Source organism: Salminus brasiliensis, chromosome 5 (assembly GCF_030463535.1).
Source record: "Salminus brasiliensis chromosome 5, fSalBra1.hap2, whole genome shotgun sequence".
Taxonomy (NCBI): domain Eukaryota; kingdom Metazoa; phylum Chordata; class Actinopteri; order Characiformes; family Bryconidae; genus Salminus; species Salminus brasiliensis.
Window position 1 is genome coordinate 17,952,986 of NC_132882.1, and position 17,501 is coordinate 17,970,486.

General features: G+C 40.2%; 1 protein-coding gene across 7 annotated transcripts in view; it reads left to right on the plus strand.

Moving 5' to 3' along the window:
- Nucleotides 1–17,501, plus strand: part of pde1ca (phosphodiesterase 1C, calmodulin-dependent a) — a 91,313-nt gene that overhangs the window by 30,777 nt on the left and 43,035 nt on the right. For 4 of the 7 annotated variants that reach the window (XM_072679698.1, XM_072679702.1, XM_072679699.1 and 1 more), the window contains one exon: nt 5,932–5,958. The exons of 2 other annotated variants lie outside the window; for them this stretch is intronic. In XM_072679698.1, the coding sequence (XP_072535799.1) occupies nt 5,932–5,958 (27 nt within the window). Of the gene's footprint in view, nt 1–423; nt 822–5,931; nt 5,959–17,501 lie in introns of those variants that run through there. One more of the 7 variants, XM_072679704.1, reaches the window with a different exon arrangement.

Here is a 17,501-nt window from a genome sequence, read left to right on the forward strand (position 1 = left end):
CTTGGACACAGTCATTAACATTGAGAATTCTCTCTCTCTCGCTCTCTCTCTCTCTCTCTCTCTCTCACACTCACTCACTTGCTTGCTTCCTCAGCCCATCAAAAAGCATCCATTCTGTAGGCTTACTGTGTATTGATTGTGTCCCTCCTCTGGGTGTATGGCAGTGACTGGCTGTGGTGGAGAGCAGCAGTGGTGGCTCTTTGATGCGTGGATCAGCAGCAGTCCCCTAATCCTCTCCATCTCCTCCCCCCTTACTCACTCCCTATCGCTCTCTCTCTCTCTCCCGCTCTCCCTCTTGCTCTGTCTCTCTCCTCTCCCTGCCTTATATTTGTGCTTACAAGTGTGTGTGTGTGTGTTTGTGCTTGTGTGTGCGTGGCACCCCCCTACAGCCTTTCCCCTCTCTCACTGCACACCTGACCACAGAGCTGGTGACACATAGGCACTCCCTCAGTGCGAGGGGGCTAGCCTAGTGAGCTTCAGACGCTCTGTGAGCGAGTGAGTGAGTGAGTGAGTGAGTGAGAGAGAGAGAGAGCGTGAGAGAGGCAGAGGGACAGGGGGATGAGGGACAGGCTCCAGCTGCCACACTGATACACTCCGGGCTCACTCGGGGGGCTGTAGCCCACGCGCTGCTCCACAACTTCACACAGCACACCACTTCTGCTGCAGCTGGCCACCGGATAATCCACGTTCATGTCGTTTTGCCTGGTCGACTTTTTTGACATGGAATCACCCACCAAGGAGATCGAGGATTTCGAGAACAACTCTCTGAAGTATTTGCAGCCGGAGCAGATTGAGAAGATCTGGCTGAGACTGCGGGGACTGTGAGTAGAGTGTGTGTGCATGTTGGGTTTTTGTATATTTCTAGGACATAAATATGATTTCAAAATATAAAAAGACTGAAATCTATCTTAAGGTCAGAAACAGATTTCGACTCATTTCTTATTACACATAGGCCATGAATTTCATCACTGTCCCGCAAAAACCTTCAATCTCAATTTTTGCAGTTTTTTCTTACTTTTTGATATCATTTAAATCTGGTAGTTGTTCTTTATATACATCACCATTTCACAATAAATGGACCAATATAAATGCTCCAATATTGGAAGAACAAATATTCAATTGAAAGTTAAGAAGAGTTTTTTTCTCTTTACCTGTAAAGTTGACATTTTGGAGATGAATGTTTTTTGGGGACAGTGACAATGTGTATGTCTTGACATTGTATGAAAAATATTTGCCTGTGTGTGTCTTGACTTTGCCCTTTTGTGTCGCGTGTGTAGAATTGCGTAATTGTATGCCATAAAGTTCAAGGATACTTCTGGAGCCTTTTACACTTCACATACGTAATATTTGATTTGATTTGTTAATGATGGCAGATGTTTTGTTTCATAGTCTAAGGGTGTTCTGGGAGGTCAGCTTTAAGGCAAACATCCTCTCTCAGAATGAACATGCAAAGAACTCACTAAGCAATGTTCCAAAGAAAGCAAACAGTAGGATAAACAGAGGGCAAACAGAGGGTAAACAGAGGGTAAAGAGGCAACAAAATAAACACTCAGAGTTTATCCTGCTCTGTTGGAGTAACTTTTTCTACTGTCCAGGGGAGCTTTCTGCTAGATTTTGGTGCATTGCTGTGAGGATTGGATTGCATTGCATGGAGTGACAAGAGCGTTAGTGAGTTCTGGATGTTTTATGCTCCCAACCCTCCCCACCTCATCAACAACTCCTCAACTCATCCCTAAAGTATTGACTGGAGCACCATTGTTCCAGAAATCACAGTTCCAGTGCTCTACAATCCAGTGCTGGGGGGTTTTACACCCTTAGGCATGGTGTCAAAAGATCCATGATTATTTGCTCCAGAGAATCCAATTCTATTGGCAATACTTCACTAGAGGGAAGACAATCGGTGTGTGTGTGTGCATTTGCACATTTGTGTCAGCAATGGGTTAAACTTAAACTAGCTGAACGCATTCATTAAAAGGGGTGTCCGCAAATATTTGGGCATGTATTTAATGTGTTTAATGTTTGAACTGATCTGAACAAAGATTGTTTTGATTGATCTCAGCCTTATCTTAAATTGAAGTAATCAGTCTGCTGACCCATGAGTCCAGGTTTATAACATACTATCCAGATCTGCTCTCAATCAGATTTGCCCTCAAACTATGTAGTGTTACACTTATCAGATCTTCATGTTATAGATATTACATACTACAGTACATAATATGCATTGTTTTGTTGTTAATAAAGTTAATAATTGAATAACTGCTGAAGACACAGACCAAAGGTGTCTATAGGATTACTGCTAAGAGGAGAAAGTCTGGACCATCTTATCATAAGATCAAGAGGTAAAGTTCAGGTACTAATCAGGGTAATGTAGCAGAAGAGAGCAAACAGCAGAGAGAGACACCGCATGGCTTGGGTACACTGATGCCAAACTCTCATAAAGCTCATAATTTGGCACTTTCTGCTGAATTGAGCTGGTAAAAAGGATGTCAAGTGATATCAGCATTATGTGTGCTTACTTTCCTGAATGATTGGAGGAAACAAGAAGTAAAATGTAAAAAAATCATTTGTAAGCTCAAAACCTCACAACTCCATTTTGTAGTTCAAGTATTTCCATCTGCTTAAAAGTTACTTATGACTTTTTCAACAGTTAAGAGTTAATCCCAATTGAACGCAAATTCATATGGCCTGCATGTGTGCACTGTAGTCCATCCCCTCCCTTGTATTCTACACAAATTTAAGTGTAAATGTATTTATTTATTGTTATTTCTACATTATTCACTATACACTGATATTTGTACTGGTGAAATGTGTGCATTTATAGTTTTACTGTTTGTCTGTATGTGCATGTGTGTTTTTGGTGGAGGGTAGATGGCTTGAGTTGTATGCATGCATTTATGCTTCTGTATTGTGACAGATTCAGCCCTAATCCCTGCGTGATCCCATTTTTCAGTATGGTATTCCAGACTCGTCCTCTGGGCGCTAGTCCTGCTTTTATAACTAAAGATACCCCCCCATATCAGATAAACACAACAACCTGGTATGCCCTGGCAGTTAACTAACTCCAGTAGCAATAGGGCGAGTGCACAGGTGCTTCAGGCAGCTACCATTTGACGCAATCTCAAGATCCATCAACACTGTCGCAGAGCCAAGCTGACGTTGATGGAGCGGTAAAATGTAACTCATCATCCGTGCCTCACCAAATTGCTTTTCTGTCCTTGCATTCGTTGAGGCCTGCCACGGGATAGCAGAGCAGAGTATGTAAGGAAGGCAAAGTCATGTTCTGCCTGGGTTTATGTCCCTGTTCTAGTGCTTTTATTGGGCTTATTGGGATTTTATTGTGCCCCTGGTGCGGCTGGGGGGAAATGGACCTGCTGTTGACACTCAGGGTCGCAGCGCAGCAAGACACATGGCTGTAAATGTTTAAGTATGATGAGAGCTGTGATGAGAGGGAAAAATGAGCAGGGCAGGGATGCACATCTAAGGTCAATTTAGAGACTGAAAGGTGTGTATGTGTGTGTGTGTGTGTATTGTCTAGACACATGTGCGCATGTGTGTGTTTGCTGTGTGTATGATTGATATTAGAAGAGATTGGAAACTCAAGTACTGGAGACAGAAAGACTATTGGCCTAGTGTAGATGATGATGACAAGGATGATGAAGGAATTTTACCGCACTAGAGTCATCTTAGGGATAGCTTCCTCACTTAACAGTGCTTTGACAAGTAGCTCACTCTCAGTATGCCGGTAAAACACATAGGCCTACTTATATAACTAGAGACTGCACAGAGGCTGTACAGCTTACACATGAGATTTAATAACCATGTGTCTTAGTGTCAGAGTGCCTCTGGTTTACTATAGCACAAGAGCAATGTCACTGTACCATTAGCAATACTACACAAGTTATGAAGAATTTTAGAGAGAGAAAGAGAGAGAGAAAGATAGAGAGAGACGGCCGGCCATGTGCATGTCAAGACTGGACATAAGAAAATGAATGAGCATAGGGAACTGTGGATTTCCATGTGTTAACTATAAACAATGATATATATGATATATGAAGATGCACAGTGCCGCCTTTGTTGTTAGATGCACTGCAGTATTGTCTCAATGAGCATGTGCAGACATAGTATATATCAGAATAGTCTATAAAATAGTCAATAAAATCAATCAATCAAAATAAACATCTATAAGTACTAAAATAAAAATGTAAATATTTCTGCATATTTGACTATGCACTTATCTTGTCCATGTGTGTGTTCGTGTTTTTGTTTATAGTGTGTAGTTTTATCTGTATTTGTGTGTGTTTGTGTGTGTGTGTGTGTGTTTTGTTCAGTTTTTATCTGGTGGAGGGTAGATGGGCTGCATTGTGTGCATGTGTTTACTGTTCTGTGTCGTGACTGTTTTAGCACTGATCCCAATGTGATTCAGCATGGTATTCCAGACTCGCCCTCTGGACCATACAGTTCTTTTGTTATAACTAAAGATATCCCCCTATCAGATATACACAACAACCTGGTTTGCCCTGAGAGTTACTTAACTCCAGTAGCAATAGAGCGAGTGTGCAGGTGCTTTAAGACATTAAACTTTATAAAGTGTAAAGAGTAGATGAAAAGACAGAATTAGACACCTTATAACCTTGGTTTTAAAGGGTTAATCTGAGCACTTGCATTAGCCAACCCATCTCACCCCAATCATGTCTCGCTCTGATGAAACAAAAGCTCTCATCAAACTGTCCCTCATTATGAATTTGAAATGAATTACAGGGAATATGGTGTCCTCTATATCTGACTCGCCACCTTTCTGACAGGAGAACAATGCGAATGAGCTGAACGCTATGTCAATATCAATGAGGAAATGTTCTGCCAACTTCCATATTAATAATATAATTAATATTAATATTCCATACTAATAATGTTTGTGGCAAAAGTTGCAGGTTGAGATTGCTCCTGTCAATCCATTGTTCAGTTGCAGCCTCTGAACAGTTTGAAAACACAGAATCTGTAATGTAAAAGTATGTCATGTAATTCAGTGTTGTTTCCCAGATAATGCCCATCATTCAGTCAGGCAACAGGAATATAATAAAGAGACACACATCATTATGTTCGAATGACAAAGTAGGGACTGTTACTTTTCTCCATAGTCAAACTCATGAGCAGCTTTGTTTTCATTATCTGTTCTATTTTTAAGAAATAATTGGATCATAGAGAATGCAAAGTAATGCTTACTCATTTTCTTGATGAGTTTTAAACATTACAAATCTTGGTCAAAGATAGGCAAATAAAAACAGTTGTCTTCAGTGATAAATGTGCAAACCATCAATAGGATGTAAACACAATCACTTAAAAATAATTGGTGTGTGACTTTTAACATTTATTTCCATTGCATAATTATTATAAAATATATTCCAGATCATTAAATCAAGCTGATTAATAAAACTGTCAAACAGTCATTTGTTTTCATACTAGACAATGGAAGTCACATTTAAAACAGTGCCACTTTCTCAGACAAGCTTAAATTTGGCTCCCATTTTATTGATCACCCAGTCATTAACAGTTCACATCTACTGTTTCTTTTGTTTGTTATTTTATCAAAAATTCAAAAGGTGCTAATACGTACACAGCCATGATGCAATATTATTATTGTTCCAATTTTATTACTGCAATCTGACAACTCTCTTTATGATGGACAAAGGAATGACACTCTCTTCGGGCACATTACGTGCCATACGATTTAGTGCCATGTCCAATGATCAGTGTACAGGGTACACAAAATGCCTCCTGGATGTTATGTAGGTTGAGTGAGTATAGACTGTTGAAAAGTTCAGCATTAACAGAGCAATTTAATACAGAGGTATGACTGTGTGACTGAAAACTTTAACTGTTTACATGAAAACAAACTGAAGCAGGGATTTACATCCTTCTTTTTTTCATTTCCAGGAGGAAATATAAGAAGACATCACAGAGGTAAGATCTGTGCTCCACCCGATGCAGTGATCGAGGTTTCTCTGTGAAAGTCATTATCATAAATGTACAATAACTTAAATAAATAATACTCCTCAAGATTAATTCATGCTTCAAGACTCTGGTATGTTTATGATATCTGCTTAATCAGTAGTTATTTATCGTGTGCCATAATAGTACATTTATTTACTGGAGTTGCAAAATATAGCATGTCATGAGATGTATTTAGTGATACTGCCTCTTTGAAGCATAGTGGGTGACATTGCCTTCCCTATTGCAAACTGGGGTTTGAATCCCCAGGCCAGGCAAGGACACCATGCTATGCCAATACAGCCTATTTCACACAAGAAGCAACACTGTGCGCATGGCATGCCGGAACCATTCTCCGACACTTGGTATTTCACACCAAGCTAAAGCAGTGTAATGGGAATACAAGCTACAAATATCTTTACTTTCTGTGTACTAGGGCTGGAACATATGACTAAATAACTCTTGATATTCTTAAGAGAAATGGTGACACACGATACGATATGATGAAAACCTTAACAGAGGATAATATTAGTTATATTAAATAATTAGTAAATATTATATCAATATGAGTACATGTTTAACTATGTAGCTACGTATTTTTCTTTTTTTAAATAATAAAGATAAGACATTGAGAAACTATTGCTTAAAGGAAAACATCAGCTAGCAGCTGCCTGTCATCAGAAGCCAGCATCCCACCAAAGTGATGTGGGGAGAGAGAGCACCACCTACACACCCAGGAAGAGAGCGAGGCCAACTGTGTTCTCTCTGGCTCCGGCTGCTGGCTACTGATGGCAAGCAGCATGACCTGGGATTCGAACCAGTGTTCCTCAGGTTGTAGTGGCCGCTGGACTCAGAGCCCCTAATTGCGATGTTTCTGAAGCATAATGTGCACAAGACTGCACTCTGCTGAGTGTCATCCCTTCGGAAAACCAAGCCATTTTCACACAAACAACCCATGCACATTATTTTTTTTTATGAAATTGCATACAGATGGTAACTTTTGTAGTAGGTGTGATGTTACAAATATTGTCATTTTTAGTTTAGAACATTTTACAGTATATTGCCCAGCCTGACCATGTAGTGATTAAATTAACTTTATGCAGACTAACTTTGAGCATAGCTTTTTAAATGAGACAACAGGCCTTACTGCTACGTGTTTAGCTAGCTACCTAATTTGTTTATAATATCAGGTGGCAAATTGCAATTTAAGTACATACTTACTTTTGGCTCTAAAGTAGTTGTTTGTTGAGATGTGTATTAAGCAAGACTGAAAATATAATACTGCAAATACTGCTTTTTGTACTGTTTCAGCCTAACCTAGGCTCTAAAATGAACCCAAAGTCCATGTCTGTTGTAAAATGGGCTTCAGTGAGACTTCTACTTCTACATCCGCCTACTTGTGTAGCCTGATTCAAAATGTATGTTTTTCTGGATTAGATGTAAATAATGTAAATAATGCCATTTTATTTCAGTGTGCGTGAATGACTGTAATTCTCAGCATTACACTTTAGCATAGTGTGAAGTTATCTTCCAGGGTCTTGCATCATGCCATCTGTATTGTTTCCTTGGTGATCCGTCCATGTTGGGCACGGTAAAATGTATCAGCAAATGGAATATTCTATCCTCTGATCTACACTATATGGAAATAAAAAATCCACAGCTCAATGATGGGGGGGCTTTATACCCCTCTAGCCCACACCTGGCATTAAACACTGTGCAAATGGCTTCATGTTTATCTGCTCCAGAGAGTCCTATTTATTCTATTGGCAATACTTATTTACAAGGACTAGACAAGCTGTGTGTGTGTGTGTGCATTTGCACATCTGTGTCAGCAGTGGTAGCTTAAAAGCATTAATTCGTTTCCAACATTTGGACAGTGCAGTTTGGTAGTGAATACCATAAACATAAACAACATAAAAAGCTATAAATCTTGGTTTTGGGAGATAATGTTCTTCACATTAAAAATACATGCAACAACAACGTTGACAAACTGGATTATTTGCTGCTTTTGTTTGTTTTGGCATTAATGAGATAATGGATGAGTATATATTTATGTGTGTGTGTGTGTGTGTGTATGTGTGTGTGTGTGTGTGCATGTTTGGTCATATAAAAGTATGCTAGGCAGACAGGGATGTGAGGGGCTAATGGGTAGCAGCAGGATTAGTAGCCTAGCTGATACCCCTACTGCGTCATCTCTGACCTTGGTGGTGGCCTGTCATTCTTGAAACAAGGGACACACACACACCCATCCCCCAACACAAACACGCACACACATACACACACACACATGCGCAAACTTCACAATGAAATATAAAAAAGTCAAATCTCTTGCTGACATTACCCAGAAACAAAACAGAGGAAGTGCGTTGACCACAGCTGAATGCTATCCAGCCAGCTAGCTGACATGCAGACATAAACAGCCAGAAGCAGCCTCTGCCTTCACTGCCCATCTTTTGTATGTCATGGCTTACGGGTGTGTATGTGTGTGTGTGTGTGTGTGTGAGTCTGCACGTTGATCAGTTTTTGATGGGTTGGAAGGACATGTGAGAGGGATGTGTATATTTATGTGTGTGTGTGTGTGTATCGGTAAACAGCTAGTGGGGTGGTGGTGGTTCTTGAAATAAATGCAACTGAGGAGCAAAAGATGTGCCAATGGTGGTTTCTGTTGGCTATAAAAACCAGATATAGTAGCAAGTCACAGCTCTAATATAATCATTCTATTAACCCCCTGACCTCCGGATTTATTTAGTTAACAGACTGCATATTAAAATGTATTCTTCTTTAAACAATCAGTATTATGGATTATTCTGTATTAAGTATTAGTTCTGTACAGTGTAGAAAGTATACATTTCTTGAATAATTTTTAGGGGTTCCTGTGGTGAACCTCTTAAGGTGCTCTAAGGAACTTTCAAGGAACCTTTTCCTTCTAAAAACCTTTTCTTGAAGGTTCTTCAAAGGATTTTAAGAGGTTCCTTCACATTTTCAAATTTAAGAACCTTCAAAAGTTTCTCAAGGCACAAAGCTGTCCTAATCATTTCTCTTGCCTTTTATTGTTTGCACATACAGTAAAGTACATGTAAAAATGGGTGAGTGACCCACAGCTGTTGATTCGTGTATGTGTGTGTGTGTGTGTGTGTGTGTGTGTGTGTGTGTGTGTTTGCTCTCACGAGGGCTCTTTCGTTACACCCAATTATCACCATGAGTCAGCTTTGCTTGGGTTTCTTTCATGTTCACACTCTCACAACCTGCCCCTGCCTTTTCCAGACCGAGACCCCAGGGAAGGGTCATCTCAGCCTCTCCTCTCCTCTGATTCACATGCTCAGACACTCGTAGAGAATTTGCCCCCCCCTTACTAATACACAGTCAAATCAGAATATCATTGACACCTACCTAATAACCACTTTCAGTAACCACTCTTTTACCACAGCAGATCTAGACCTACAATGTGTTTCATAGATGCTATTAGATGGTACCCTATTATCATGACCTTTTGGACATTAGTCAGATCACATTCTTTGCCTGGTGAAATGGTGAAATAACTGGTGACTGGTGTGCTTGCTTGTTTACATGTGCCACAAACCCCTGTCACGTGGCATCTGTGACATCCTGAGGTTATTCCAAACCAGGGGAGGTCATACAACTCTTGTATGACTATGACAGTGGGTAAAGGGTGGTTGCATTTCAGAAACTGTTAACTTTGTGCAAGTTGTACACAATGGTGATCATGAACCACTGATGCCAGAGGGGAAAGACGACTCTGGCGAGTGGTACAGAGCAATCAACATGCCACTGTGGACCAGTTAACCTCTGTAATGAACACCCATTATTACATAGGTGGTCATAATATTCTTATAGGACTGTGTGCTGTTGATCAGTCCTAAAATCCAGGATAAATCACTCTAATGCAGTTGCACTGGACAGAATGGGATGTTCCATGGACTGCAGCCGTGATCCACTATATGATGACTCATACGGGCGGATGACTATTACATTTTGGTTCAGGTTCATCTGTAATCAGTGTGCCATGAGAAGGTGAGGATGCTGAGAGATGGAGAGAGAGAGTAGGATGGAGAGAGAATTCCATTTGAATCCCAATCATACAAGAGATAGAAAAACAGTATGGAGGTTAAGCACAGAGAAGCCTTGCCAGAGTTCTATTGAGTAATCAGCTGTTCATCTAGGCCTTGGCATCATTTCGCTTACATCTCATTTTCCATTTCCATCAGAATTCTCATTACATTTTTGGAGTGTTGTGTTGTATTCTGTCATGCTTTGTGTGGCCTTTAGAAAAAGCATAGAAAACTTTTCAGAATGTTTATTAGTTGCTTTTTTGTTGATGCACATCAATCATATCTCACCAACACATACTTTTTAATGACATCCCCAGTGACCTCTATCTCAAGCCCAGCTCTCTGAATCAATGCATCTTTCTGAGCTCGGATGAAAAGTAATATTGGACCATTGTAAATGCTTTTATGGTTGAGGCCTAGGTTTCATTTGTAGCCAGAAAACTGTCCAATTAGTCTTTGCTTTACACAGCCTATTGTTTGGCGCTATATTCCTGAGGGAGGAAAAAAAAACAGGTTAAACTATAGTAAGAATGCTTATGTCTGAATGCCAGTCTCTCCCTGCCTTCTCGCTAGCTACATGAGTCATCCTGCTTTGCTTGAGCAGCAAACAGATTCACACTAAAGTGAATGACAGCATGCAAAGGCAGCCTTTCCTTTGAGGACCCAGCCAGTCTCCTCAAAAGCAAAGACTTTCTCATGTCCACTCTGCTAATATGATCTTATGGGACTCTGTATCTGTTTCTCTGTTGCGACTGTTTGCTGGCTTTATATATATAAAGGGGTAAAAAAAAGACAATTTATCATACATATATATATATATATATATATATATATATATATATATATATATATATATATATATATATATATATATATGATAAATTGTCTTTTTTTTTTACCCCTTTTTACCCCTGTAGAACATGCTTGGCATTAGGCATGGTCCCAATAAGTGTATGGTTATCTGCTTCAGAGGGTTCTTATTTACTTCTTTTATTTGACATACATCTCTACAGGGAGTAAGCTTTGTGTTTGTGCGTGTGCATTTGCACATCTGTGTCAGCAATGACTTAAAGTAGCTGACGCAATGGTGCAAACCAGCAAGTTCAGGCAAATAAACAAGATGAATGCAAGTTGCATGTGAAACATCTATAAACTGCTAAGCCATTTCTAGTGCTATGACACCGTCTTTAAGCCTTTAGGCTGGAAACCTTGTATAATCCACACCAAGAAAAAGAAATTTGTCAGCAACCTGTTAGCATTTAGGGCTTTTTCTGGATATTGGATGAGCCATATGCTAATCGGTGCTGCATGCTTTCTAATTGCACTTGGCATGCTCAGGGTTTTAGCTGCCACACTAGTACTGATGTTTTTGCACTACTTGTCTCTTGACCTATACTCATTTTGGAGCCATTGAGAAACAGCTCACAGAGAGCATGGAGGATTTAATGGACGTCAGTGTGGCCTTTTCTGATAATCTAATTAGGGCTGGCTGCCCAGTCGGAGGCAGCTCATATCCACACACAGCCATTCCGGAGTCCTGTACCCCGTCGCTGGCTCAATCTGTTTTTCACACATGGCGTAATAAATGTGATGCTCAAACCCAACAGAATGCCATCCAGATGGGTTTTGTTTACGCATCCTCGTCAGGTTTCCATTCTCATTTTTTCCTCTCCTTCCCTCTTCGTTTTTTTCGCCTTTTGGTTCTGCACTTTCGGTTTGCCTAATTGTCCGGAACTGACTGACTGGTTAAAATATGTCCATTTTCAAGTCCTTTTTCTCGTCATAACTGTATCATTGTTGTTTTGGAGCCACTCTGAGAGAATGAATGCATTTGAGAACAGTTTTGAGATGCCAGCTCGCAGTGTGGGGAGATAAATATTTATCGACCACTCACAAAGAGCGCATTTCTTTTGCATCTAAATGGATTGCAGTGTTTCAACATTTGGACTAAAGCATCACAACGCCAAAGTTATTCAAGGATACAGGAGTGCACTTTATAGGGTGCTTCCTAAGTGGGGCTGTTTATGGTGCAGCCTGAATGCCTCCAGCTCTGACTGATCTTGCCTTGTCTTGCCTCTCCACTGACTGCTTTTAACTTGTTAATTGATCACTTCACAGCCTGAGAATCACAGACTACACACCTGATAATTACACCAGATAATTACTCCGGCAAAATGTGACATATTTACCCAGTGATTGCGCCTCTCAACACAGCTTTCCCTCCCTCGCAGACTCGTGTCTCTGTTGCTGTGTGTGAGATGAATATAAAGCAGAATGATTAAAGCAGCTCCGAAATGGAGGGTCCCTGTCATTGACATTGTCATTTAGCACACTTCATGCATCATTTTCTTTCACTCCTTCATAGACCCCGAATGATCCCCCACCTCCCCACCAATTCACCCGTGCTTCTGCGGGTTTCCCTCATGGCTGCCCAGAGCTAGCAGGGATTAGAAGTGTGGTAATTGCGAAACAGAGTGAAGGTGATTGTGAAGAGACCCCTCTCTGATCTGTCCCTCTCTTCCTCTCCAACTCTGCCTGCAGAAAGAGCGAGAGCAGAAATGAGTTTGGGTTTATCTCGTAGTGCAGGGAGCATGCTCGCTTCAGCCCAGGCCGCCTTACCCTCCCCAGGTGCTTTTCACAAAACAGAAAAACGAGACGCGAGTACTGACGAGCTCTCCGTTCTTGACGGCCTCTATTCGTGTTGCCACCTGTCAAACACACTGCGAGATGCTTACCGAGCCTGAGCCTCAGAATACTGGCAGTTTAATGGACATTCTCAAGACGAACTGAGAAGCTACAGTGCGGGGAGCTGATGCTTTGCTGCATGTATGAATGAAAATTAAAATATGAAAAAAAAACTGTTCAGAAAGTTTTGAAGCATTACACAGCCTGCAAAGTACCTACAAACAATACACATCTTAATCAGATCTTTCCTAACTGATGAGCAACATTATTTTACTGAGTGCAGGAGATATGGCATAGCAGTGCTTTTACTGACAATGTGACATTTTTTTTAGGTTTTAAGGTTTAGTGATTTTAGCCTTTGTGCATCTAACCTTTTTCAGTAGACAGTTGGTTCTGGTGACTTGCAGAAATGCATTAGGCGAGGACAGCAGTCACGGCTGATAGAACTGTGATAGAAAGTCTGGACCTTGAAACATCAGAGCATGAGGTCAATGAACAGCAGAGTAGCAACATATTACTCAGTCTATTCTAGCCATCATTTTTTATTACTTTTAATTAAGGATTCTCACACTATAGCTTCTCAGTTTGCCTTGAGAGTGTTCATTAAGTGTGTCTGAAAATAGAACCTGTCACGTATGAAGAGCTTGTCAGTACTCGTGTCTCTTTTTATTTTTTAAGTAAAAAGACAATCTTCACACCTAATAAAAAAATGATTCATTCTTGGTTCATGTTTAGGCTACTGTGTGTAATGTATATTTTGCATAAACAGTCTCGGATAGTATCGGTTTATAGTTGTAAATATTGTCACCATACTTTGTAAAGACTGTCACTTCACAAAGTAGTAATTTATAGCTTAATAATAGGAAGTAAGAACTAATTCATGTGAAAATGTAAAGCAAGCTCATAATAATCATGATCAGCACGGGCTGCACAGTGGAGTAAAGCATGCAGTAATAAATCACTAAATTAACAGAAATTAACGGAAACACCAGTACAAGTTCTTTTGTTCCTTAATCATATGTGTAAACACATTTAGCAGTTCATTAGCTGTCTGTTAAGCAGCAGTAGGTACACATTTAATGAGAAATTAGGCTAAAATAAATAATCAGTTAACAGTGTAGTCAATTACTAAATAATCAGCACTTAATGTTACTGAATAATAAGTAATGCGTAATGCACAGTTGATGATTGGATAAAGTAATAGATAATCAATATTACTATATTACTAATAATAATATTACAATATTACTATTACAGCACAATTAATTAATAATTAATTAACATGTTACCCACTTTAGTTTCGTTGTTGGTGTCATGGAAACTGTAATTCTCAACAGTCAGTAATACATACAGCTGCTAATGGAAGACAGGTAAAGGCATCTCTTGGTAGTTAAAGCCTGTAGGCTTTTGTATGTCTAAGCATTTGTTTATCTCCCATTTCTCTCTCTCTCTCTCTCTCTCTCCCTCCATATTGTTCTGCTCCTGGTCATTGCTTGGACATGATAGAGAGTTCATGACCCTAGTCCACATTGCGATGCAGATGGTTGGAGGAAATGCAGACTTAACCTTTTGACAGCTCCAAAACACTGCTGTTGGAGGAAAGCAGCATGCATCTCTCTTGTGGGAGAGGTAGTAGTTCTGCCCTTGGCAGCAGGGCTGAAGAGTCGCTGCTCTGCAGAACTAACCCAGCTGGGCTGGATTTGGCCACAGTTGACTGATTGTACACAATACGGCACATCAAGGGCCCAGGTCGTGGGAGCGTAGCAGGGGCAACGTGAAAATGCTTTATTTGTGACAGTCCTCCAGTCCTAAAGCCAACAACTACAACATTGCTCACAGGAAGCAGTGTCAACTTTTGGCCTTTGTTCTCCACAGAGGTTTGTACTCGCAGGCTTGTTAGACACTTGAGTTTTGTAATGGATTTGTTTTTGTGCTCTTTGGCCATACTTTTTGAGCATAATGTGCTTTGCCTTCTTAATAGTGTAATGTGCATATCGGTGCGGTAATGCAGCAGGGAGCTATACTATGTGGTGGAGTAAATGTGCAATATGCATATGTGGCAATTTGGTTCAGAATGCTCACAGATCAGTTATTCGGGTCAGTGAACCATTGAGAGTGGAGTGGTTGAGTGGTGAGGGATACACGTACCACTTTTGTTTCTCTACTGTACCACTGGTAGCCGTTCCAGCTAAGACTGTGAATGTTGCGGTATTAAGTGACCTGTATATAAAGTGATAAGTATTGTATCACCAGGTTCTTGTCAATACAAAGCCCTAATATACTGTATTATCTCCCTTTTCGCTGTGAAAAGACACAATTGCCTGGTCAATCGCTGGTGTTGAGCTGGTATTTTTAGTGCTTTTAGGTGTAACCGAAGGCAAAACCATCCTGACTGTTTTACCTTCTATATGATCTGTAATGCCTACCTCTCACAAATGACCCAGAGAAACAAACATGCAGTAACATTATTACTACGATGCTAGTTCAACACTGAACCTGTTACACATGATGGATTCATTTTGCTTCTCGGCGCAGTCCAGCTGATACCAATAGTGGAGCCCCTCTCACTCCGTATTCCGCCGGCCCCAGGGGAAATGATGTCAATACTGGGGCAATACAAAAGGATGTTTTTTTCCCAATGCAGACTCTTTGAACCTGCTGCCATGCTGTCAAAATGTCATGTTGTGAAGCATTAGTGAATAAATTCTTCCCTCAGCCCGACACTTTCTTACCCACACGCAGCACTTGCATTCTAAGCACGTTCAGCTCCCAGTGTTTTTGTTTACTGTCTGTGTGTGTAAGTTTGTTTGTATGTGTGCGGGTGTGTGCGTCTGTATGTCTGTGTGTCTGTATCTGTGTGTACACTGTAGCCAGTCCAAGGCACCTCCTACGCTGGTACAAACACACCACACAGACAAACTCATACCTTTAACCTGAGGGCAAAAGAGTCACTAGCTAACTGATTAGAGCTTACTTGGTGGAGGAGTTCAGTTGGGGCCTCAGCTGAACTGTGGCCTGCAGAATACTAGGCTCTGTGCATTGCCTTTGGGGTGATTTAATCTTCTGACTATAACTATGATTTCCACTACCCTCCAAAAAAGAAAGGTTCTTCAAGAGGTTCTTTGAGCACCAGTTTTGGTTTCACAAAAAAACAATGTTTGTAGTAGTGACTCAGTGAATGCGTGTAAAGAAATGAAGGTTTTACGGGCCTTTATAAAGGTCTTTACACTCAGACATCCCAAAACTGCTTCTATATGGAACCAACAGATGTTCTACAAAATAGCTCAGAGAACCATTTGAAGCACCTTTCTTTTTAATAGTGTAAGGTGGAAGAATGCAGTGGTGAAGATATACACTCTATACTGTTTATTGAAATACCATTAGTGCTGATTCACATGCTTCATCTATGAACCATCATGCTCATACAACACTCTATACTGTACAGTGGGTGTCCAAAAGTACTTAGACACATCTGTTAATGAGCTGCATTTTATCTGAATGAATCTGAAGCTAGAGATTCAGAACTAACCATCTACCATTGGTTACCTTAGTAATGCTGTTGTGACTGAATGCAATCAGATCTTTAGAGTAACATTTTCTGTAAAGCCTTGCCAGAAGAGTAGAAGCATTTACTGGAGCAGAAGAACCATTGGAGCAGATGTCTTTAGACTCTTAGATATCTAATATTTTAGAAATTGTTCAACTGAGATCTGATTTTACTTTCCCTCGTCAATGAGCACACATACACGTACACCATTTCACTTTTACTTCCTATAAGCAAATGCAGCTCATCAAAATTTTCCTGCTCTGAGGGACTTTGAATGGTTTAGAGGAACACTGTAAAGTACATTGTATAGGAATGTCCTCTTAAAGCCTATGTATACTAATTCCTTGTGTGTGAACATACTTAAATAAATCTGATTCTGATTCTGATTCTACACTGTGGCGGAACAATAGGTGATTCTCACACTCCTGTAACGGCTCTATCAGAAAATGCAATGGCCAATTTGAACTGCAAGGGAACAAACTGCTCTTACCTGCCAGTAAATAAGCAACTAAAATACTAATGCCTTTTCCAACAGATGTGCCTGACAGAATTTGATCACAGAAAACACATCCATTTACACTTTTGTTAAATGAGGCTGAGATCCATCTCTGAACACCCCTTAATGTGTTTAAATTTAAATCCAGGATCTGGTGTTGAAAACATTTTTGTCTGTATGAATGAATAGATTCCAAAAAGAAAACAATACCCTAAACTTGATTAATAAGTTAAAACCCTGCCTGAGGAGACAGACAAGAAAAGTAACTGTGTTATGTGGAGAACAAGTGAAATGTACAAGTGTTTCAAATGACAGACTCTGAACTTTGTTCTGCCTGTGTTCGGCTGATGAAACAGACACAGACAACATTTAGAAATCCATACCAACTGCCTTCAGGCTGAAAGTGAAGATATGAGAGAGGAGTGGGAAACACAAGTCTGAGTAAATGAGCTGAATGAACAGCCATTGATTCTGCCTTTGGGCTGTAATTAAATCAGTCTGTAGGATGGTTTCAACATGTAGACCTACATTCAAATTCTATATTCTTCCTACAAAGGGAGCAAATGCTGTTAGTTATTAAAGAAAGGCCATATCATGCATTTTGAATCAGATCAGCACAATTTTAAACTGAATTTAAACTAATAGAAAGGTTTAATCAATACTATAATCATATCTTTTAATGACTGAACAGTGCACACAGGCCTCATCTGGTCTGAAA